At 43.7% G+C, this 23,578-nt stretch overlaps 1 protein-coding gene across 1 annotated transcript in view; it reads right to left on the reverse strand.

The window, feature by feature from the left end:
* CEP295 (centrosomal protein 295) overlaps positions 1 to 23,578 on the reverse strand; it is a 57,973-nt gene that overhangs the window by 26,963 nt on the left and 7,432 nt on the right. Inside the window, exons 4-14 of the mRNA XM_018556811.1 lie at positions 17,124 to 17,248; positions 15,619 to 15,712; positions 12,019 to 12,135; positions 9,577 to 9,717; positions 8,437 to 8,620; positions 6,858 to 7,040; positions 6,487 to 6,672; positions 3,219 to 3,325; positions 2,453 to 2,647; positions 1,607 to 1,704; positions 260 to 1,199 (exon numbers count right to left, since the gene is read on the reverse strand). Coding sequence (XP_018412313.1) covers positions 260 to 1,199; positions 1,607 to 1,704; positions 2,453 to 2,647; positions 3,219 to 3,325; positions 6,487 to 6,672; positions 6,858 to 7,040; positions 8,437 to 8,620; positions 9,577 to 9,717; positions 12,019 to 12,135; positions 15,619 to 15,712; positions 17,124 to 17,248 — 2,370 coding nt within the window. The remainder of the gene's footprint in view (positions 1 to 259; positions 1,200 to 1,606; positions 1,705 to 2,452; positions 2,648 to 3,218; positions 3,326 to 6,486; positions 6,673 to 6,857; positions 7,041 to 8,436; positions 8,621 to 9,576; positions 9,718 to 12,018; positions 12,136 to 15,618; positions 15,713 to 17,123; positions 17,249 to 23,578) is intronic.

The raw sequence follows: 23,578 nt of genomic DNA on the forward strand, positions 1-23,578 counted from the left end.
TCCTGCTGCAACCCTTATAATATGAACTAAATTGCCCCAACGAGAGTGCTGCTGCACATACTCCTTTTAAAAAGGAATTCGCAAACTTCGATATGATTTTAGCTGCTGGAACCAGAATACAGGCATGGCCACGTGTCAAAGCAACAAAGGGTAAAGCTCAGACAGGGTTGCTCAGTCAGTCACCTCGCTTGAACACAGATCACTCCACTTTGACAATGGCCATGCTTTAATATGCTTGGATCTGGCTCTGTTCTCTTACCTCACTGGAACCCAAAACATTTTCAAGTGACTCTTGGTGTCTTCTCATTTGTTCTTCCAGTTGCTCCTGTCTCTGAAAGAGATTCTCTTCTTGGCTTTTTTGCTTCGACACTAAAGCATCCCGCTGCTTGTCCAGCTGATCTTGCATGGCCTTCAGATGTTCTTGCTGAGCTCTGATCTCCGCAGTGGAAGAGAGGAGTCTTTCTCTGAACTCACGGACGTTGGAAAAATCTCCCAATGGCTGGTTCCCCATTAGATGTAAACAGGGCACTTGCAAAGGGATGACTGGTTCAGAGAAGTCTATCTGGGGTAGGCCTAAAGAAAGTTCTGAAGGCAGCGGATTGTATGTTGTGCTAGACGATGTGTCATAATCTCCAGGGCTAGATGTAGTCGACTGCTTCTCACAAACAGCTGCAGCATGCAGAAATTTTGTCTCATCATCATCAGGATTTGCTTGTGCTTGGGGTGAAATCTCCTGGAGACATCGTTCCTTGCCAAAATCACTCTGCGAGGAGCTAACACCATCTAGATTCTTCATACTTTCAACAAGCCTGTTGGAATCCATATCACCATGAGGTAAGAAGTCAACACGCAGATTAGGACTCATCCACAGGGGATCATGTAAAGTGCTCCCATTCCTCAGACTCCTCTGCTCAGGCTCTAAGGCCCTGGAATCGCAAGGAATAATTTGTTTATGCTCTTGTTCTGAGTTTTGCTTAATGGCAACTGAAGTTTTAAGCGGATCAATCCCAAGAGGTGACTTGATCATATTTACAGGAGGAGAAGATGGAGGATACTCTAGAACCTGTGGTTTCGGGCTGTGCTGACTCCTGTCAGGTGTCTCTTGGCGAGATATTGATAAGTGTGGATATCGCTTCTTCAACAGCATCTGGTATTCCTGCAAACGTTTCCGTGCCTCATCTACAGACTGCTTATGTTGCCTACGAGAAAAAAAAAAAAAGATACACGATTGGATACCTGAAAGTAATCTTTAAATCAATCTATTGCTGTATTTTCAGGAGGAACGGGGCAGAGAAGTGTAACCAATGAGCTGAACTAGTAAAAGTGCCCACATCAAAGATGGTTTGGCTTTACCTAGCCACCAACGGTCAGACTGGGGAATGTCTATGAACCCTACAAGACGACAACTACAGTTTCCTAAGGCAATAATCATCATTTGGACATGTTAGATTTTTTTCACCAATCACTATTTATCTACTATAAAAAAAGGTGTGTGTGTGTAATATAATAATTATATATAAAAAAAAAAAAAAAAAAAGAAGAAATGACACTCACTTTGTTATTAAAACTAATCAAAATCGCACAAAAATGATTCCGCGTATGTTACCTGTTCTGCTCTAGGAGACGTTGCTGATACTCCCGAATCATTTGAATGTGCAGATTTTCAGCAGACACATGGGCCTCCGAAACAGGAACAGAAGGCTCCTATGGCAAGACATGACAGGACATTAACATTATAGTCTCTAACTAAAATTTACTTTTAGGAAAACGGAGAACACTGCTGGCTATATTCACATTCAAGCACAGTAAAACTGAAGTCCAAATGTGACCCAGCTCTGCAAATACAGCATAGTCTGGTCATCAGACCTCATAAGCAAAGTTTTCATGAAGTATGGGCATGCTATATTTTGTGTCCCTTATGGCATTTGTAAACAGATAAATGCAGCTTGCTGTTGACATCAATTTGAGATGCTTCTGAGATAATTTAGAATGAATTGACAGGTGCATTTGTCCTCCGCCTTCAAGCTGCTTTTGCATTGCCATATATTTTTTTTACGGGAACAGAAGCCATCTGACATCAACGGAAACACATCAATGTAGGCACTTTAGGGCAGGTTCACACCATTTTCTGGACCAGATCTGGTCCAGAAAATGGTGCGAACCTTACCGCAGTTCTAGTGCATTCCAGACCAGACAAAATGAGACATGCAGTATGTTTCTGGTCTGGTACGGACTGCGCGGGTGGGAACGGACGCCAGGAATAGCATAGGGATACATTGGGATGCATTTTGGGTCCGGAAACAATCTGGTCTATTCTGGAGATGATCTGGATGTGGTGTGAATGGGCAGTGAATTGTATCACCACTCACAAAGTTGAGCCCTGCCTGTATGCAAATATTCTAAAAAAACAAAAAACTTTAAAGACAAAAATTACTTGACATGAGATTCTCACAGTGCTCTCAGGTGCCGCTGACTTGGCCCCCTCTTCCTCAGCAGCCACACTGCTTTCCTTTTCCATCTCTTTTCGGTTGGTAACCTGCATTTGTTGCTGTACTCTGCAGTATTCTTCCTCTACACCTCGTCTCTCCTCTTCCAGTCTCCTCAGTAACTCCAGCTGTTCTATCTTTTGTCGCTCCAAGTCGGCCATCTGGAAAAACATTACATGTGTTCAGTGTATCTGAATACAAATAGATGGCTCTTAAAAGGAAGTGACTGAGAAATGTTTACATATCCAAATAGCACTGATTCTCACAGTAGCCATTTTAACTAAGGGCAGATTACTAGATCTCCCGTTACTTCCTGGAACTCTGGCACATGTGACTAGGACATGTGACCATGCACATCGCCTCAGGGGAGGAAAATATTCTTCCCCGAGATCTCCTGAGATTACAGATGAGATTTTCCAGCAATGCTCTGCTGATGCAACCTTCCCAGAATGCAAAGCTTGGGCACGATCACATCACTTGTGCCAAAACTGGACCAGGAAGTAAATAAACTCTATTTGTAAGTAAATGAAAAACATGTTTAATAACCTAATGAATGTGATCTGATTTTAAATCAGCATGCAGAGCTATATACTGATGTGATTTTTAGTGAAGGGGGGGGGTCAAGGTCCACTTTAGTGTGCAGGAGCTTTAACTTGTATTCATCCACATGACTGAGCAGCACATGGAAAAACAAAAAAACAAAAACAAAAAAAGCACAGGATAAAAATGTACCCCCTTCATTCTCTCAGTCTCCATTCTGATGCGCGCCGCTTGCTCCTGTGGATGCAGCAGGATAGAATTTCCAGCAAGGACCGTGTTATCCGTCAAGTCTTTTGGTACTAAAGGCAGAGAAGATCAAAGAGCAGCTTTACTTGCCTGTGAAATAATACATCAAACAGGAAGGAAGCTTCCAACGTGAGAAGAGGACAGCTAAATGCAGTCTTACATGGTCTTGGGGAAATAATGTACAGAATACAGATATCTGAGTATATCACACCAAGCCAGACAGTTAAACGTGGAATTTTCTAATTCAGTTTAAAGTTTTGTTCATTACAATTTTAGATCACACCGTAAATAAAAAAAAACCTCTTGTAGAGAAGGTTCAGGATGAGCAAAGATTAGCAAGAAATGCTAAAACAACATTACAGATAAATAAACTTATGCCTGCATACTTACCTTTAGGATACTAAAAAGCCAATTAGTAAACTCCAACAACTCAAAAAAATTTGCAATATGAAAAATTGTATCTCCCCGTAAAAACCTCTCGTTATAATGAGTAATGGACACTGGCAGAAATAAAAGTGCCTAGGATTAATCCCTCCCATCAGCACACCTTAGTTTTGTGTCCCTCAATGGACTCTTGGAAAATAATTTTATGGTAAGCACACTTTCCTGTAGAAGGCGGCTTGTCAGAGTTTGAGCCCCAAACCTTGTGAATGGACTTGAAGCCAAGCTTGGGGAATTTTAACATGTAGGGTGATGGAGGAGTGCAGAAATGAAAGGGACATTCCTTAACCGATAAAGGGGAGGAAGAGTTTGCAGTTTGTTCCTTAGTCTTCTGCTGAGGGAAATGGGTGCTCCTTCGGCATTGTCCCTCGAAGGCCCTGTGGCTTAGACGATTTTTGGATGCGGGTTCTGTAGTCCAGCACTTAAGCCAAACTATCCTATGCATGTACACTGAAAAGGAGATCCATGCGCAAGGTAAGCCATGAAGCCTCCAGCAAACTGTCACAACTGAAGTTTAAAGCTACATCCATGTGATCCCATGCTTACAGAATGCATGGGATCAACCTCAGCAGGGAATTGTCCAGTTGGCCATAGTTTGCTACAGAAAAGTGGGGTGAAAAGCAGGACCCATTAGTGAGAACAGCATTATAGAGAGGGCTTCTAACCACTCATAGGTTGGATCCCTAAAGGCAAGTGCATCCTCTACTGGTACGTTTGTGACTTTGCTAAGGCAGGACACTGCTGGATCAACAGTGGGGCTAGACAGCTTTTGTACAAGATCCTTCCAAAAGTGGTACAAGGCCATTAAACAATAGTGAGGGGCTTATCTGGGTGTTCCCAAACTCTGCTGTCAGAATAAAAAAATAACTTGGTGATTTGGGCCATAAAGTCTTGCATGACTGCAGTTATAACCTCAAAGTGCAGAGGAACCAGCCACATCTGTCAGCTAAAGAAGTTTCTTGGTGACGGAACAGACTCTAGGAGAAGAGAGCAACTGGATTCCAGGCTAAACACCCCAATACCATCAGGAGGCAGTATTGCAAGAAACCCAGAGCTGCTAGTAGAGTATGGAGGCACCTGTGACAGCAAGACTTTTTTCCTCTGGAATCAGACATTTTATAACCACGCGGCAGTAAGGCAACTTAAAGCCAAGGCTACAAAGCAGAACCTAACGTACTCACAAAACTCAAACAGCTGGTGACTGGATAGGGTCAGATGGCGAGAGGTGACTAAAGTCCCTGTAGACAAGCAGCAGAAACAGACTGAAGATCGAAGCTCCACATAGCTCTTTTCAAGCAATAGCAGCACCGGAGAGACTTCTTTGATACCGTATGGTGGTGAGGAGTACAGAGCACGGGTGGCGCTCCATCCAGCGAGTGACATCAGCATTCAGTCTTAGAGAGTCCACCCCCCTAATCCTCGAAAGTGGGAATTTAAAAGGCGCCTAGTGACCTATGAAGTTCAGGTAGCTCCTGGTGCTTTGCCCGACTGGCTTACTCACAAAGTCAGTCTTCAGAGACAGGACAAGCGCTAAGACACTGGAACTAGGCATCAGAGACAAGGTCAATGCCAGTGGCTGTGGATCTGGAAAGTTATGCAGGTCACTTCCAGGCTATCCCTACAAATTCCAGAAGCAACACTCCAAAAGCCAGGCTGAGGACGGCTGTGCAAAATAACTGCGATTAAAGAGGCAAGATCTAGTAGTGATGTAGAGAAAAGCCATGATAGAAGAAAAGAACGAAAAGAAAAAAAGAAAAAAAAGAAGGATAAAAGAATAAAAAAAGAAAGAAGCTAGCAAAAATAGTTGTCTTTCACACAGACGACCATCCTCCTAGGACATTAGTAAAAAAAAACTGAGGCATGCTGGCAGTAGGAAAGGCTCTCCTGGGCTGGACTACAGTTTGCCAGTGTCTAATCCTCCTTTGGGTGGCAGTATAACCCAAAGGCAAAATACTTTGTGTTCCTCAATGGACAAGAAATAAAATAGCTTTTTTTCCCCCCCTCAGCTTTTGGCTCTATGCTGAAAGATCTGAGTAACAGCCAAACTTCCTCGGCACATGTGCCCTCACACAAACCTGGATTGCAGAGGAGGCTGCCACTGAAGAAAAACCTAGTTACATAGGTATCCCAGATGTAACATAAGTCATTACGAATAAGCATGCAACAAGTCTAAAAATCTTGAATGCTTGCTTATTCCAGGTATAGTGATCAAGAAATTATCAAATCACTGGACCAGCATAACAACCAGGTAGGAAGCATTTTTTATTAAAACATCAGCAAGGGCAGTCTATGCATACAGTACAGGTTCCCTTTCATGTGGTAGAAAGTTGGAGGAGGAACCAAGGAAAAATGTTGGGGGAAACCTATGTTAAGAGTACACAAGGACACAAGGATTTATGGGTAAATTTAAACATGCTTTCTGGTGAAAAAGAAGCCGTCCATTTTATTGTAAAGGGAGGTGTCTATCCGCTCGCCCAAAATCTTACGTCTAGTTAGTTAGAGTATAGCTGGACTACTGCAAACACACCTTATCAAAAGCCGATTAATCGATTATTGAAAAAGTTGACAACTTTTTCAATAATCGATTATGTCGATTAGTTGTTGCAGCCCTAAAACAAACAATCAGGAACTGTGGAAAAAGTCCCCACAGAGGACACTCTGATCCTGTGTTTCTCTCACCTGAGCCATGACAGTAATTGCATAGCTCTATGCCAACTGGGAGGACCAACTTGACAACCAATGATAAATAATAATGCAGACCGGTACAGATTACCTTTAGTATCAGGCATGATTTCCTCCTGTTCAACAGCCTCTTGTGCTGCATCCTCCACAGGCAATGATCCAGATTCCAGAGTCTCGCTTACTGTCTCCGCATCGCTCTTAGAGCTCCACTGGTCCTTCTGTGTCCTTATTCGGTTCAGTAACCTCTTCAGCACAATTCTAGACTGAGGCTCTCTGGCTTCTATTAAATATTGGAAATTTAGGCTATTGTACAGCTATTCTAGAGAACAGCACTTACAAAACATTTACTGCATTCAAGGAGTAAACATTCAAGTGTTTGCTTAGCAAGTCACAGGCTGCATCCTATATGACAGATTTCATTAAAGTGTACGTAGATAAGGGAAAAAAACAAATAAACAAAACACTTCACTTTCTGACCTTGATGTTCACCTGATGGGGATACCTGCTCTGTTTCCCCAAAAGCAGGCACAACTGCAGATGCAGTTTCTGGCTCCACAGACAAATCCAGGTCTTCATCAATGCTTGCAACAGTGGGGTCTGGGAGAGGTTGAGGTTTCAGGTGCAGGACCATGTCTCCCCTCCTTTCTTAAAAAAAAATTAAAAAAAAAAAAAAAAAAAAGTTAGGGCACAGTATATTTATGAACAGCGAAGGCTCAACATGTGTTACCTGGTGCATGCAGTGATGCGTCTCATGACAAGTAAGCACATATCAGTAAATGACTGCATTGTTGATGAGCATGGACCTTGTGGTGTGAAGGAAGTGACTGATCCCAGGAGGACAAACAAAACATACTACAGGAAAAAAAAATAGTCACACCATCACATCAATTCATTTCTGATATCATGCAAGAGTATTGATAGCCTCCACTACATCATGGGAACTAAGCTTTCATTTTTATGGCCACAAACCATAGAAAGGTTGATTGATGAAAAACAGGATCTAAAATACAAACCTCTGTCCTCTCTAAAGGATCAACTGCCCTAGAAGTGTAGTTGGAGGGACACAATGGGGTGTGGTGGGGCAGGGAGGGAGGAACTCACTAGCCGCTCAGACCACATGTTAAGCTGGCCATACACCTATAGATTATCTGCAGACTTTATATGGTCAGATGGAAAAAGTGCAACAGATTCCTCTACGCTAAACTGTGTGGATGGAGGAATCTCCCACTGGGCCAAGATTCAGTATCTTGCTAGTCGGCTCCGCTGGCTCTCAAAATACCTGAACAATCTGATTGGATGCAGGCATTATTCAGGTGTTTTGAGAGCCGGCAAGTGACCGCATTCTCCCTCTTCACATGGACATTTAAATCCCATACCACATCTGTGAACTGAAAGGGACCCACAGGAACAATAGTATTAAAGAAATAATCTTGTTTCAGCAACACATACATTGTCCCGTTTTCCCTCTGCAAAACCTATTGAGAAGTCATATAAAGGGGACAACAAAAATACCCGGGATGTGGTATGCCATCTGGTACACATCTACCGATTATACACTGCCTGGACAAAAAGAAATTACTCTAATTTTTCATTGGACCTCCTTTAGCTTTGATTACGGCACACATTCGCTGTGGCATCGTTTCCATAAGCTTATACAATGTCACAACATTTATTTCCATCCAGAGTTGCATTAATTTGTCACCAAGATCTTGTAGTGATGATGGGAGAGTCAGACCTCTGCGTAAAGTCTTCTCCAACACACCCCAAAGATTCTCAATGGGATTAAGGTCTGGACTCTGTGGTGGCCAATCCATGTGTGACAATGATGTCTCATGCTCTCTGAACCACTCTTTCACAATCTGAGCCCGATGAATCCTGGCATTGTCATCTTGGACTAGGCCCGTGCCATCAGGGAAGAAAATTCATGGTTAAGAAATAAGCTACTCACTGCATCAGTTAGGGTTAAATAACTTTTTTTGGTCAGGCAGTGTATGTTGTACAGTTATTTGATTTAGTTTACAGGTTATGGGATTTGTCTTACTGGTGCCTCTGGTGTACATGTCCTCAAATGCAGACTCCAGATCCCTCTGCCATTCTTCCCTGATCTCTTCCCGTCGGTAAGCAGGCTCAAACAATTGTGGAGGCATCTGGGATACAATCTGTCTTCTACGAGCAAGATCTTCCTGCTGCATCTGCTCCAGCTCTTTCATCAGCCTGTCCCGATCCTGCAAGTAAATCATCACACTTCATTATAAGTTCATGACTGAGTTCTCAAAACACCTGAACAGTGCCTGCATCCAATCAGATTGTTGAGGTGTTTTGAGCGCCAGCGGGGCCGACTAGCAAGATACTGAAGCTGGCCTCCATCCACACAGTTTAGCGTAGATGGAGGAATCTGTTGCACTTTTTCCATCTGACCATAGAAAACCTGCAGATAATCTATAGGTGAATGGCCAGCTTTAGAAAACCTTAGGCAACACAAACCAGAGTTTGCAGGACTGGAGTCAGTCTCTCACTGGTCAGGAAACTGCCAGTTGATAAGGTGGTTGTAGACAAATAGTCACCAATGCCATCTGGTCCCTGACCATGCGTTGCATTCCCCTGCACAGACAAACAGTTTCAGCTATTTTCCTGGTATTACAGAATCATGGCATTCAAAAACATCCTGAGCTCAGATCAAGTGTAGAAACCACCACGGTATATTTCTGGAGAGTATAGATGTCATCACAGCTCAGGTTTAGGAACACAATCAACATAGACAAACAATATACACTCAGCTTCAAACACACAACTCGACAAGTCACATACCAGCTCAGCTGGTTATCAGATTTGGCGATTTTTCATCACTGATCGTTTTATCGGAAAAGAAAAACGAGGAATCTGTTGCACTTTCCATCTGATCATAAAAAAATCTGCAGATAATCTATACGTGTATGGCCAGCTTTAGACCACTGCAGCGGAGGGGGAGAGAGGCTGCAGGGACGGGTCTAACAAGTCAGCTCCGAGGATCAGGCGAGTAGAACTTCATTTTGTTCATTTTGCACCTAGACACAAGCACTTAACCCTTGCAGTCCAGGAGTAGCCCCACTGCAAGCGTTAAAAAAAAAAGTTTGCCGGAGTTCCGCTTTAAAAACACATTGTAATACAGAGTAACTGAATACAAGAAAACCATACGACATACCTGTGTTAGCTGTACCATCTTTAAAGCACAAGATCCACGGAGTGTCGCCTTCTCTGATTGTTCCCGCCTCTCACGCTCCTCCTCTTTCTGAAGCGCGCCCAGCCTCTTCGCTTCCTCAACTGCGGCAGTACGGGCATCGGGCTGGTAAAAACGCATAAAAGAGTAACATAAGCCTCAGATGCTTTGTACAGAAGCACAGCGAAAAGGAAACGCATAGCAGATTTTAGCTCAAACCTTTGCTTCGTTGCTATGAGCAACATCTTGCAAATTAAATCAAATGATAAATCCACTGACAAAGCAAAAATTAGGGATGCACCGATATAAATCGGCCGAAAATGGCACATTTGGTGTAATGCCGAAAGTGCCATTTTCCTGCCGATACAGCGGCGCATCGCAGGGTTCTTTCCTCCCAGCTGGGCGCTGCTCTGTGTCCCAGCGGGGAGGAGAGAAACTGACAGCTGGCCGAGCGCTGTGAGTGGCCGGTGTCTCTCCTCCCACACCGCTCAGCCTCCTATTACAGTCCGCTCGCTCAGCCTCCTATGACAGCTGTCAGGATGGAGAGCGAGGTACATACTCTCAGTGATTGCTGAGTGTTTGTGGATAATTGATATAGTATGTGTACTATATCCTCAATTATGAATGGGAAGCGATCTCCATCCCTTCCTGTTCATTCATGATTGTGGTTATAGTAAACATACTATGTTCTCATGTTATCAATAAACAGGAGCACTCAGTATAGAGGATTCCTGTTCATTGATAACAGGGGATACAGAATAAGAGATTGGAGGACTCTGTGTCCTCAATCTCTATTTCCATTTTAAAAAAGGGAAATATTGGGGGTCTGTTTAGACCCCCAATATTTCCCCAAAGCCCCTAAAAGTAAAGTAAAAATATTTAATAAAAAAAATGAATAAAAATTATTTAAAAAAAACATTTTCGGTATCGGTCTGACAGTTTTTTTAGTTCGGTTTCATTTTGGTTTTAACATTTCCATTTGGGTGCACCTCTAGCAAAAACAAATTCACAGCCTTCCCCCAGTTCACAGCTGGATGCCGTAGCCCTGTAAAGAACAGATCTGCAAGGGATTGTCCTAAAAGGTGGCCACACACCTTACGATAATTGTGGGAAATCCCGCGATCGTACGATTGTCGTAAGGTGTGTGGGAGCCGTGCGACCTCTACTACTGTAAGGTCGCACGACTTTTATGTGTCGTACGATGTTCGGCGGGTGTGTAGCATTTTCGTAAGATAAAAGCTGGACGGGCCGGTGTGCGCAAGCGCACACTGCCCTTTCGGCATTGCGGTCATCGGAAACCCTGCCAGTCAGCGGGGTGGTCTTGCGATCATCGCAAGTGCCATCTGCCTGTCCAAGATGGGCAGATCGTACGTTTTTTAAATGACCTTACAACCATCGCAAGACGAAAGTCTTGCGATGGTTGTAAGGTTTGTGCCCAGCCTAACAAGGATGAACGGATATGCACGGCCCTGCTTGACTTGGAAGTATCAGATCAAAGGAAACAAAATGTATAAATCTTATATTAATGAATAACTTCAGTATAGACAAAATGCCCCAGTAAATGTCTCCGACAGACCAAAACTAGGTCATTTGAGGCTTTCCTTTTCCTTCCAAGGCCTACAGTTGCACATTGTAGACTCAACTAGCACAGAAAACAAAAAAAAACCACTACAAAAAATGACTACAATATATTTTAACATTTACTTACAACATGGTATCACAAATATTTTTTTCATTTTTGCCTGATTCTGGATCTATGAAGCCAAATTGTTTTGTTTTTTTTTTAAGCTTTCTATAGAGTGGAGAGGGATCAGAACACCGATCATATTTTTATTGCTCCTGTACCACCATTAGGGAGATTTACCACCTTTGTCCTGGTGACCGTCATCACTGACATAAAATTTTGGGTGGTCACCAGAAATGAAATAGACAGGAAATCTTCCAATGGGGACACTAGTTCTGGCAACCCTGCTGACTGCTGGAGGTTTTCCCTCATTTTGGAGGGAATTCCTCTCACTTCTTTTTGTGGCTATGGGACGGGAAGTGAAATCTCCCACTATGGGACACGGTAAAAAAGGGGGGGGAGCTGAGAGGGGCCTTACTCTATTCCATCCTTTCACAGCCAGTGTGTCGCGGCATTCTATGGTGCTTTCTGGCTTCTTTGGGGTTGCCTTGAAATGTTCACACTATATTTTTACATTATAGACTAGGGTGCCATATTTTGCATACTTTTAATGGGTATCATAGTAAAAGTTTGAGAAACGTTGCTCTAGTCAAAACTAAAGAAGAAAAAAAAAAAAACACCTGCCTGGACATTTCTGATCAGAAAAGTTGTATTAGCAGGTCAGCAAAATAATTTTTCTCTCCTTCTAGATTTCCCAGCACTGGCATAAAAACCAAGTTGGCATAATGCGCATTTTCGGTCACCTGTTCTGTATCCATCTCTCGGTCCACGTAGGCTTCAGGCAGGTGGTAGTGAGACATGGAGAAGCCGTCTACATTGCAGAGTTTTACCCCCGGGGGCCTTTTCACAACCTCAAGCTTCTGTCATTAAGGAAAAAAAGAAGACAGGAGAACATCCAAAATCAGCAATTGCAATCATCTCATGACTAATCATTTGTACCATCACAGAAATATCCGAGGATATAGTCTCTATAATTCACAATACACACAAATGATCTTGAAATAAAACAAAGGGGAACTAATCCTATCTTGAAGATACAATACTTTAGAAAATGTTTCCAATTCACGTCACCTTTGTGGTCCTCTGGTGACCATTTACACCTCTGAGAATAAGAGAACTTACATCCTGTCCGGTCATCCCGCCTGTGCTTTCTTCCTATTGATGTACCAACACCACAAAAAGCAATGTAAACAACAAACAGCAATCTAGTCTTCTGCTTGGTCAGTAAGGGCTTGTGTACATTGGTGTTGATGCTAAATGCAGGCTATTGCGTTCAAATGAATATCACAGCAAAAGGCTACATTTGACCTGCCTTGCCTGCAATGAAAACACATCTTCATAGGACCTACTGTCTTCAGAGGGAAGCAACACAAAGCCTCAGAATTGTTATCCACTGTGTACTATTGAGGTGAATGGGAATCTGCTGACCTGCATCTGATGTGTATTTCAAAAGCAGATCAAGTGCAAGAGTATAAAGACTGTGTGCAAAAGCCCTACAAACAGGGGTGGGCAACCTCAGCACAGCAGATGTGAACTACAAGCCCCATGAGGCATTGCAAGACTGACAGCCACAGGCATGACGGGATTTGTAGTTTCAGCACAGCTGGAGTGCCAAGGTTGCTAACTGAATGCGTTACATTAATAAAAGAGACTAAATTAATTCCTTAAAAAAGGAGAACTATGAGGTGAGTGCTTTTCACTCACCTCATAGTTCTAGCCGACCTGTGACAATGAGACTGTCACAGGTCGGCTTAGTAGATCGGGAGGTGAGCGAACACATACCGGCGTTCGCTCACCTCTCGATGCTGTCGCAGCTCTATGCCGTGACAGGGGAGGGGCTGGATTCCCTCCTCCCCGCTCCGATCCGCCAGCGCTGACTGGCTGAACAGACGAGGAGGGGGCGGGTACAGCTGGCTCTGCCTCTAGATAGGCAGAGCCAGCTGTCAGTCACGCAGCTGGGCGGATCCCAGCACAATTGTCGGTATCCGCTTCAGCTGCGACGTCTCAGTATAACGCGAGCTACAGCTCGCGGTATACTGAGCCTAGGGTGAGGAGAGGACGCGAGTTTGTGTCCTCCCCATTACCCTAAGGAGAACTATGGGGAAAAGACTTAACCCCATAGTTCTCCTTTAAAGAGGAACTCCAGGATTTCTTCAAATTAGCCCCTGCAAAGGTTAAGTGCTAGTGTTGGTCTAGGGGCAAAAATGTTACTCACCTGATCGGTGATCCCGCATGGCTGCTAGGCTGGTCCACACAGCCTATTCTCCCCCTGGCTCCGGCGGTCTAAAGAACTGTGACGCCATCTCATCCAATGCAGGTTCATTAGACATGAGGACGCTGAGAAACATTCCACAATCGGAATGGTGGGTGGGAGGTGAGCCCTGACTGCTGCAGGACCAAGAATCAGGTGAGTATTTCTTCTGCCAGACCAAAACAAGCACTTAACCCTTGTAATGCAGGGATTTCCCTACTGCAAGGGTTAATACAAAAAAAAAAATCCTGAAGAACTTTAAAAAGGGACACTAAATTTAAAGGGTTCAATGTTAAAAATACATTCAAGTACTTTAACTATTAACAAAAATGTATCTTGTTTGTGTATCACTCGGCTGTAGATCCTCCAATCATCTCTGAATTGGTGCCGACACTGTCCTTCCTTCTGGAGGGTGGCTACTTTTGTTCCTCATGGTCTGTGTGTGTTGTAGATAGTCACCGCTCCAAGCTCACTCCTGTGATGGACTACAATCTCAATACAAATAAGCAAACTAAACATGAGGTTGTAGTCCATCACTGGAGCGAGTTTGGAGCGGTGACTACTTTACAACACACACAGAGGCCATGGGGAACAAAAGTAGCCCCCCTCCAGGAGGAAGGACAGTGTCAGCACCAAATCAGAGATTATTTGAGTATCTACAGCCGAGTGATACATTTTTATTAATCGTTAAAGGACTTTTTTTTAAATTCCCGAGTTCAATGTCACATAAAAAAGTGATACACATATAAGATACATTTTTGTTAATAATTAAAGTGATTTTAAACCTTCATATATTTGTCTTCTGTTTATAATTAGAGATGCAGAGGTACTCAAATTCAGTTTTTTTCTTCTTTAAACTTCTTTCTTCGCTGTTCTCTAGGTGTCCCTTTACCAGATACCCTCCTCATGTGTGCGGGTGCCTCCATCAGTCTTCTGCTGAGGAGACACCTCCTTCACAGCTGTGCCCACACCTAGCCGTCTGCATCCATAGACACACACAACGTGCAGTAAGCCATGCCCGTGTGTGTGTGTGTGTGTGTGTGTGTGTGTGTGTGGCGAAGCATGCGCGCGTGTGTGTGGGTGTGTGTGTGTGTGTGTGTGTGTGTGTGTGTGTGTGTGTGTGTGTGTGTGTGTGTGTGTGTGTGGTTACGGAAAAGTAATGGGCATTTTTTACCTTATTGCACAGAATGCGCACAGCCTTTAGGGCTACCTTAAGGTGCTTGAATGCATTTTTAAGATTTAACTCCTGAGTTTAGCGTCACCTTAAATTAGGGATGCACCGACACTAGTATCGGTATTGGTGCCGAGTATTTGGGCGAGTACTCATACTCACCCAAATGCTCCGACGCCTAGCCCGATACTTCCTGTATCAGGAAGCCGCGCAGCGTGTAATGACGCGCTGCGCAGCTTCCTGATTGGCCAGAAAGCCGGCTCAATGCTTTCTCGTCACTTTAAAGACGGGAAGCATGGGGACGGCTTCCCTGCTAACCGTGAAACCGGGTGGCAAGTCTTTACACGCCGCCTGGCTTCCTGAATGGGACTTCCAGTACTCAGCATCGGCGAATACTGAAAAAAATATCAGTACCCGTAACCGAAATACCGGTATCGGTGCAACCCTATTTTAAATGTTTTTAACAAACCATGCTTTGCATGAGAAACCATTTTAAAATAGCCACTTTGTTATATAAAAACTGTTGTCCCAAAAACGGTTCTTTGCAATACTTTAATATCATAAACGATAACATTGTTATTACTGAACCATTATTTTCTGTTCTATGAGTGTTTATACGGGTGCAGGAGATCAACCTATGAAAGAAACGGATACAATTGTCCCTGTCACCCTGTAACTACAAAGTATACATTCCTCATTTATCACACAAATATGTCCGAAAAGCAGTGGCGAGTACAATCCAAGCGGCCGAACGTACCATGGAGAACGGCACAGACGAGAGCTATTCTGTTACTGATCATGCCATGAATCACAATAGTGGTAATGCTATTCAGAGTACAGCGGTTAGATATACAATAGATCTGTCAAACAATAAAAAGATCATTGTTTTCAGTAACAATATAACCTGCAATGAGTATTTACCTCGAGTGGATCTGGTGGCGGTGGGGGCAGACTGGCGACTTTGGCTGCACGCTCCTTTTCAATTTCAAGTGCTTTTCTACGGGCTTTAATGTGCCTGAGCAGAGAGAGATAACATGAAATCATGGAGTGAAGAGGCACTTTCAACTGGAAACATCACACTAGTGGAGCAGAGGCTGCAGCATTAAATTAGAATGAGGAAATTATTATAAGTCAATCTGGTTTAAGTGCCGATGATACTGAGAACGTTGCTTGAAGGGAACCGGCCAGTGAATCTTAACTAGACCAGACAGTAAAGCTGGCCATTAAAGTAGTAAAGTCCCAGCGTATCCTCTCCTGTTAGAACATCAGCATTGTAATAGGAATACATAGTAGAGTTGTTTCTGATAATACAATCAAAGCTTACTTGGAAAAAAAATCCCTTTTATGTAGCGAGTCTGCCCATCACTTCCAACAACTTCCTCGATTCTCAGTGTGCTTTGCATCGCTTTTCCTGCTGCTTCATGTGATACAATCTCCATTTCTCAAGACTACATATCCCATCATGCATTGCTTTCAGCAAGCAAAAGGAATGTAACATTGTTCAGACATTGAGTTGTGACACAAGCACGTACAATATTACAATATTATATTGCTGAGTGAAATTGTGTCAGTGCATTGAGGAAGTCCATCCTATGGACATCTTCAATAAGTAAGTTTCCAAACCTCTAGATGGATCTGGTTATTAGGAGTGGGATAGAATGTATGGAAATTCGATACAGAAATACAGATTTATTTTTAGACCATAAGTACCCTTTAATAGGAGAACTATCTAATTGAGAACTATCTAATTGAGAACAAAGGGTGGAGAGAGATCTACTGGTCCTTGTACAGTTCTATTGATCACCATGAACTGCTATATGCCGACAGTGTTCTCACGATACTACAGGCCCTTTACCCTTCTCTATATCAAGGAGGACAACAGGAGGGTCTATCAGCAGGGTGACTTTCAAACAAGTCAAAAAACCTCCCCAACAGAACCTCTGAACCCCTGGTGCATTCTTTTGAACCATCTATAGGAAACAAACTAATAAGGACAAGCACCACTCACAATCAGGAGCATTGTTTCCTTCTCAAGAACGCTTGATGTATGAGACAGCAGGTGCTACAAGTAGCTGAAAACATACCACATTGTATCTGTAAAAAAATATATCAAGGCAACTGGCCTCGCTGTATTTTTCTTGAAGACGTTTCGTTGGTCATCCACAGATTAGCTTTCTCAATTCAGTCTAGTCGGATGACTGGTGAAATGTCCAAGAAAAACACAGCAACTCCAGTTGCCTTGATTTATTTTTTACAGATATACCATCAGGGGAGTCCTGAGGCCGGGTGTCACCCGGAGCACGGCCCTCTAACTGACGCCTGCCATCTTAGTGATAGACGCCGCCAGAGAGAGGAGGGGACGTTCAACCGGCGGAATGAGGTAGGCTGCCGTGTCCGGAAGTGCAGGTTCTTCTATCAGGGCTTACCAGGTCTGGTCACTGAGATGCTTCTGTCTGTGCTGCTTTAGTTCTTGCAATGCCTCTCTGTGCCTCTTCTCTGCCTTCTCCTTATTCAAAGCTTGGACCCTCTCAATAGCCTTCAAATCGGGCTCCTTGAGTTAAAAGAAAAAAAAAACAAAACACAACAATTACCATTTACTGAAATGATGTTTGAGCCTCAGTGACCCTAGTTAAGAAATACAATGCCACCTGTACAAGCCACATGGCTCCTGCCCCCAGCACTCGCACGTCTCTACCATGCGGGTCCTGTTCATGTTTACTACACAATTACAACTAGTCCACATGGCTCCTGCCCCCAGGATTCAGCCACACGTCTCTACCATGCGGTTCCTGTTCATGTTTACTACAGAAGTACAAGTAGTACCAGCAGACAGTCAGAAACCTGGCGAGAATGGAAGCGGCACAGCACTGGCACACATACACATAGAAGCCGTGCACGCCAGGAGAAGGTGTCAGGCAGAAAAGTGGGAAGAGGACAGCTTTCTGGGGGCCAGGCCGGGGCCGAGGAGAACATAGGACAATCATGCATGTGGAAATCTTTACAAATGCTACCAAAATACTAGAAAGATTATGCGCTGACAGCTTATAGGCAACATTGAAGATAAAAAAGGAAAATAATTAGGGATGCACCGATATATCGGCCGCCGAAACATATCGGACGAAAATGGCACTTTTGACATAATGCCGAAAGTGCCTTTTTCCTGCCGATACATCGGCGCATCCCTGCTTTCTCTCCTCTTCGCTGGGCGCTGCTCTGTGTCCCAGCGGGGAGGAGAGAAAGTGTGACAGCCAGCCGAGCGCTGCGAGAGGAGAGCGCTGTGAGTGGTCGACGTCTCCTCCCACACCGTTCGGTCTATCACAGTCTGGCAGAGTGGTGTGAGGGCGAAGACGGCGCTGTCACAGGAGGCTGGGTTTTCCTCCCTGCTCCATTCGCTCAGCCTCCTATGACAGCGTGTCAGAGAGACGAGCGAGATACAAACAGTGATTGCTGAGTGACAAAAGAGAAAAAAGGGTGCCCAAACTGGTGCAGATACTCCTTTTAATTTAAAATAGACACCATAAACAAAAGTACAAGGGTACTCACAATGGTAGGTCAAACAACAGCGTATATGGATGATTTCAGAGAAACAGCAGTTGCAAGACTGCAATCTGTCTGTGTGCCACTGAGTAGTGACGTCGTTGACGCGTTTCCGGGGTCACGCCCCCTTCTTCAGAACTGAAGGGGGCGTAGTGTCTATTTTAAATTAAAAGGATTATCTGCACCAGGTTGGGCGCCCTTTTTTCTCTTTTGTCTTCCAGTTTTACAGTCTCCCCGGCTGAAGTGGGGCAGCACCCCTAGCGATCCTGTACATTTAACAAACACATCAAGATTAGTCCACAGCGCTTTTGCTTTTTCTTATCTGAGTGATTGCTGAGTGTTTGTAGATAATTGAGGACATGGTATGTGTACTATAGCCTCAATTATGAAAAAATGCTACCAAAATACTAGAAAGATTATGCGCTGACAGCTTATAGGCAACATTGAAGATAAAAAAGGAAAATAATTAGGGATGCACCGATATATCGGCCGCCGAAACATATCGGACGAAAATGGCACTTTTGACATAATGCCGAAAGTGCCTTTTTCCTGCCGATACATCGGCGCATCCCTGCTTTCTCTCCTCTTCGCTGGGCGCTGCTCTGTGTCCCAGCGGGGAGGAGAGAAAGTGTGACAGCCAGCCGAGCGCTGCGAGAGGAGAGCGCTGTGAGTGGTCGACGTCTCCTCCCACACCGTTCGGTCTATCACAGTCTGGCAGAGTGGTGTGAGGGCGAAGACGGCGCTGTCACAGGAGGCTGGGTTTTCCTCCCTGCTCCATTCGCTCAGCCTCCTATGACAGCGTGTCAGAGAGACGAGCGAGATACAAACAGTGATTGCTGAGTGACAAAAGAGAAAAAAGGGTGCCCAAACTGGTGCAGATACTCCTTTTAATTTAAAATAGACACCATAAACAAAAGTACAAGGGTACTCACAATGGTAGGTCAAACAACAGCGTATATGGATGATTTCAGAGAAACAGCAGTTGCAAGACTGCAATCTGTCTGTGTGCCACTGAGTAGTGACGTCGTTGACGCGTTTCCGGGGTCACGCCCCCTTCTTCAGAACTGAAGGGGGCGTAGTGTCTATTTTAAATTAAAAGGATTATCTGCACCAGGTTGGGCGCCCTTTTTTCTCTTTTGTCTTCCAGTTTTACAGTCTCCCCGGCTGAAGTGGGGCAGCACCCCTAGCGATCCTGTACATTTAACAAACACATCAAGATTAGTCCACAGCGCTTTTGCTTTTTCTTATCTGAGTGATTGCTGAGTGTTTGTAGATAATTGAGGACATGGTATGTGTACTATAGCCTCAATTATGAATGAATGGGAAGTGATCTCCATCACCTCCTGTTCATTCATGATTGTAGTTATAGTAAACATACCATGTCCTCGTGTTATCAATGAACAGAAAGCCTCAGAGGATTCCTGTTCATTGATAACAGGGGACACAGAAAAAAAGAGATTGAGGACTCTGCATTCTCAATCTCTTTTTCTATTTTAAAAAGGGAAATATCAGGGCTCTGTTTAGACCCCCAATATTTCCCCGAAGCCCCTAAAAGTAAATGTAAAAAATAAAGTTTATAAAAAAATAAAAATTAAATATTTAAAAAATTGAAATAAAAAACATTTTCAGTATTGGTTTCGGCCTGACAATTCTTTTTCCGTTTTTAAAATGTCCATTTCGGTGCAACTCTAAAAATAATGACATCAAAATGTTTGGGAATTCCGCTTTTAGACTTTTACATAAGCCTCAGGCAAAGCTCAGGAGAGAAAAAAAAAAACAAAAAAAACACAGAATTGACACAAAAAATTCCAGTAATAGTTTGGTACAAGTATATTAGGCAAGAACCTGATTTGTCAGGTAGGAATACAATGAAAGAACTCCGAGCACATTGTATGGTGCTTCCCCCGTACTGCAGGGGTTAACTGCTTGTTCTTGCCTAGGGACAAAAATAAAAAAAAGTTATACTCACCTGATCCTCTGAGCCGGCCTGCTCTTAGACCAGTCCCTGGAACCTCTCTCCACTTCTGCTGCAGCAGTCTAAGGTCCTGTGAGTCACCACGTCCAATACAGTGTATAGGACATGAGGACACTGAGGAACATACCATTATTGCAGCGGAGAAAGAGACAGGCTGGAGGGAGCGCTGCCAGCTCTGTGATTGGGCGAGTATAACTTTTTTTTACCCTAGGCAAAAACTTTGAATTAACCCTTGCAGTGCAGGGGAAGCCCCAGAGTTCTTATTTCATCTTCTTTTAACGTTTATGCACATTTTTGCACATCTTTAAAGACGCAGCAAATGCAGAAAAATGCCAGACATCCAAAAGATGTATTAATGATTACAGAGCTGCACTGACTTGTGACTTCAAAGTGATATTAAAATCAAAAGGTTTTTAAGCTATTCCAAATGCTGATGAAAAATCACTTACAATGGATGGTGCTCCTTGATGTATAAAACTTCTAGTTTCCTGCAGAATCAGCTGGTCCCCTGAGCACTGGTCCCGATATCTTGTTTTAAGGTGCCTCCCTTCCCCTGCAGGGTCCAATGGAGCCACCCTTGTGTGTCTCTCCACAAACACAGCAAGGCAAAACACTCCCCCTGCTCTCTGCTGTTCCTTCCCACCTCTTCCCTTTTAAGAAATTAGAATTAAGAAATGAGATGGACGACTGCTGGTGCTCTATCCCTTGTCAGCTTGTCTGGACAGGAAGTTCAGGGAAGCCAAGATGAGAGAGTTGGAGCTGTTTGCAAACATGACGACTGTTTCGGTAAAAACTGAAAAAAAGGACTTTGCTGGGCCATGTACAGTATACACTGAGTGGCCAGATTATGACCACCCCATCAGTACTTAATTGGGCCACGAGATGACTTTGTTGGGCCGCCTCGTGACTCCGCGAGATGCTGAAAGGTGATGCGAGGAATCTGACAGGGCACTGTTGCCCTTCTGTTGTCTTGTACCAGTCTTGCCACTCTCCGTTCTGCCCTAACATTGACTAGTCGCTGACGGCCACAATTCGCACGTTCAGACCCAGATTTTCGGCTGACAGTCCGGTCTTTAAACACTTTAACAACAGCTGCTCTTGAACATTTAACGAATTCTGCTGTTTTGCTGATACTCGCTCCATGGCTCCGAGCGCCAACAATCATCCCACGTTCAAAGGCTGTTAAATCGTGTTGTTTACCCGTATCTTCAGAAAGAAATCACTTCTACTGTCGTGGTAAACAACCCGCTTCCCTATTTATAATGGTCTGGCCCTCTAGCAACTTCAGCGCCAAATTATAGCTAATTTGCCTACAAACGTCAGCTGGTCATAATAATCTGGCCACTCAGTGTATATAAATGATCTGGATTCATGGATAAAAATGAGTTTAATACTACTTTAATATCTGCCTGGAGAATGATGGTGCCAGCAGAATGATTGAGACCCCAACTTCTATCCCTACCTACCCACCCAAATTCCCTGATAATTTTCCTTTATTGTAATTTATGTATATCCTTATTTGTAAATAAACCCAAACCACGGTGCGCTCCCGTCCGAAAATGTGAAAATTCTCGGGCAGCCACAAAGCATCTTGGGGCGGGCGCATGCACAGATCACATTTTCGGCCGGGACGTGAGAAAAGACACAAGGTAAGTCTATAAGACGCGTGGACCCGCATGCAGACACCGTGGGACAGGAAGTACCAGCAAGCACAGAGGAGTCAGCGGTGGATAGAAGGCTGAAAAGCACAGGAAAGAAGAAGATCGGATTAAGAAACATCATTTAAAGGTAAGTGCTTTCATTAACATTGGGGGAGGGAAAAAAATCTTTGACTTTAATGTCACTTTAAAAATCAGCATAATGTCAATAAAATGCCACGTCAGTAGCCACAGTCATCAAACTAAATAACAATGCTTTGTTATGAGCAGACGAAGGAGTCACAAATTAATCCTTTGTCTGCCAAAAGGATTTGGCAGGAACTGGTTGGCAAGCGGATTACTGTGTAAGGTTCTTAGGCAATTACAGTGGCTTTGTCTCAAACAAAAAAAATTAGCAAAATAAAAATGAATATTTAAACCGTAGACAGGGAAACGTCTCCCAGACGATATGATGTTCAGGAGTTTCCTTCCGGGCCAATTATATCAAATGATAGATTTTAGTAAACACCTTTGAGGAATTTTACCTGCTTGGGTTCTGGAGACCCTGAGACAGACCGCTGCAGTGACTTCCACAAAACGATGACTTCCTAGAAGGAGGGTCTCCCTGCTAAGAGACCTAATACTGTAATAACAGAAGCACTGCATCTCTGAAGGTGTATGGCCAAATGAGTACAGAAGATGAAAAGGAGAGGAAAACCATGAGCAAAAAGCAGAACACGTATGTAAACTGCAAAAGAAGTCTGGAGATGCAAGCAAAGCAAGAAACTTTAAAGCTGAAATCCAGGCCGATATAAAAGACACAATGGGGGGAATTTATCAAAACTAGAGCAGACAAAATCTGGAGCAGCTGTGAATGGCAACTGTGCCGCCACATCCAGTGCCATTTTCCGGATTTCCGCTGTTTCAGTTACACTGCATATCTATCTAACTGTATTTTACTGTGCTATGCTGTATTCTGACTACAAGTGTAAGATTAGCATTGTTACAGCTTAACCAGTTGACATCCGCGGTGTTAAACCCCCTTCCCATCCAGGCCATTTTTCAGTATTCAGCGCTGCGGTACTTTCACTGACATTTATTCCGTCATGCAACGCTGTACTGAAATGAATTTTATACCCTTTTTTGGGGACAGATAGAGCTTTCTTTTGGTGGTATTTTTTTTTTTACTATATTAAGGAAAAATTACCGAAATGTAAAAAAAAAAAAGTCTCCCCTATATTAAATGATAAAACATTTATTATTACCCAACGAGCACATATAGACGATCGGCGGGCTATGGAGCCGCTAATCGCCTATATGTGAAACACCCGGTAACGGGTGTGTGCAATAGTCGGGTCTTTTCTGCCCGTGCGTGCACGCTACGGGGCGCGTGCGAGCAGAAAAAAAATTGCCGTCTGGAGACGGCAACCCACAAATGCTGCAGTGCCGTCCGTCCGTTTTTTTTACTACGGGCGGACGGCAAGTGGTTAATATGTGCACACTTGGCATCTTCCGTCTCACCCCTGCTGTTTTCTGTATATTGGTACAGTCTTGTGCTAAATTTCCCAGCAATGTTCTCTAATCTTTCTTTCCTCACCACCTTCTCAAGAGGCAAGGTGGCTATGTAACCCTTTAATGGCAAAGATAGGAATGACAAAGAATCACATCCTCTGTATGGACATAGTAAATAAACTACATTGAATTATACTGTCAGACTTATCGAGTTGGACAC

The sequence above is a fragment of the Nanorana parkeri genome, unplaced genomic scaffold (assembly GCF_000935625.1).
Source record: "Nanorana parkeri isolate BGI_ZX_2015 unplaced genomic scaffold, ASM93562v1 scaffold254, whole genome shotgun sequence".
Classification (NCBI taxonomy): domain Eukaryota; kingdom Metazoa; phylum Chordata; class Amphibia; order Anura; family Dicroglossidae; genus Nanorana; species Nanorana parkeri.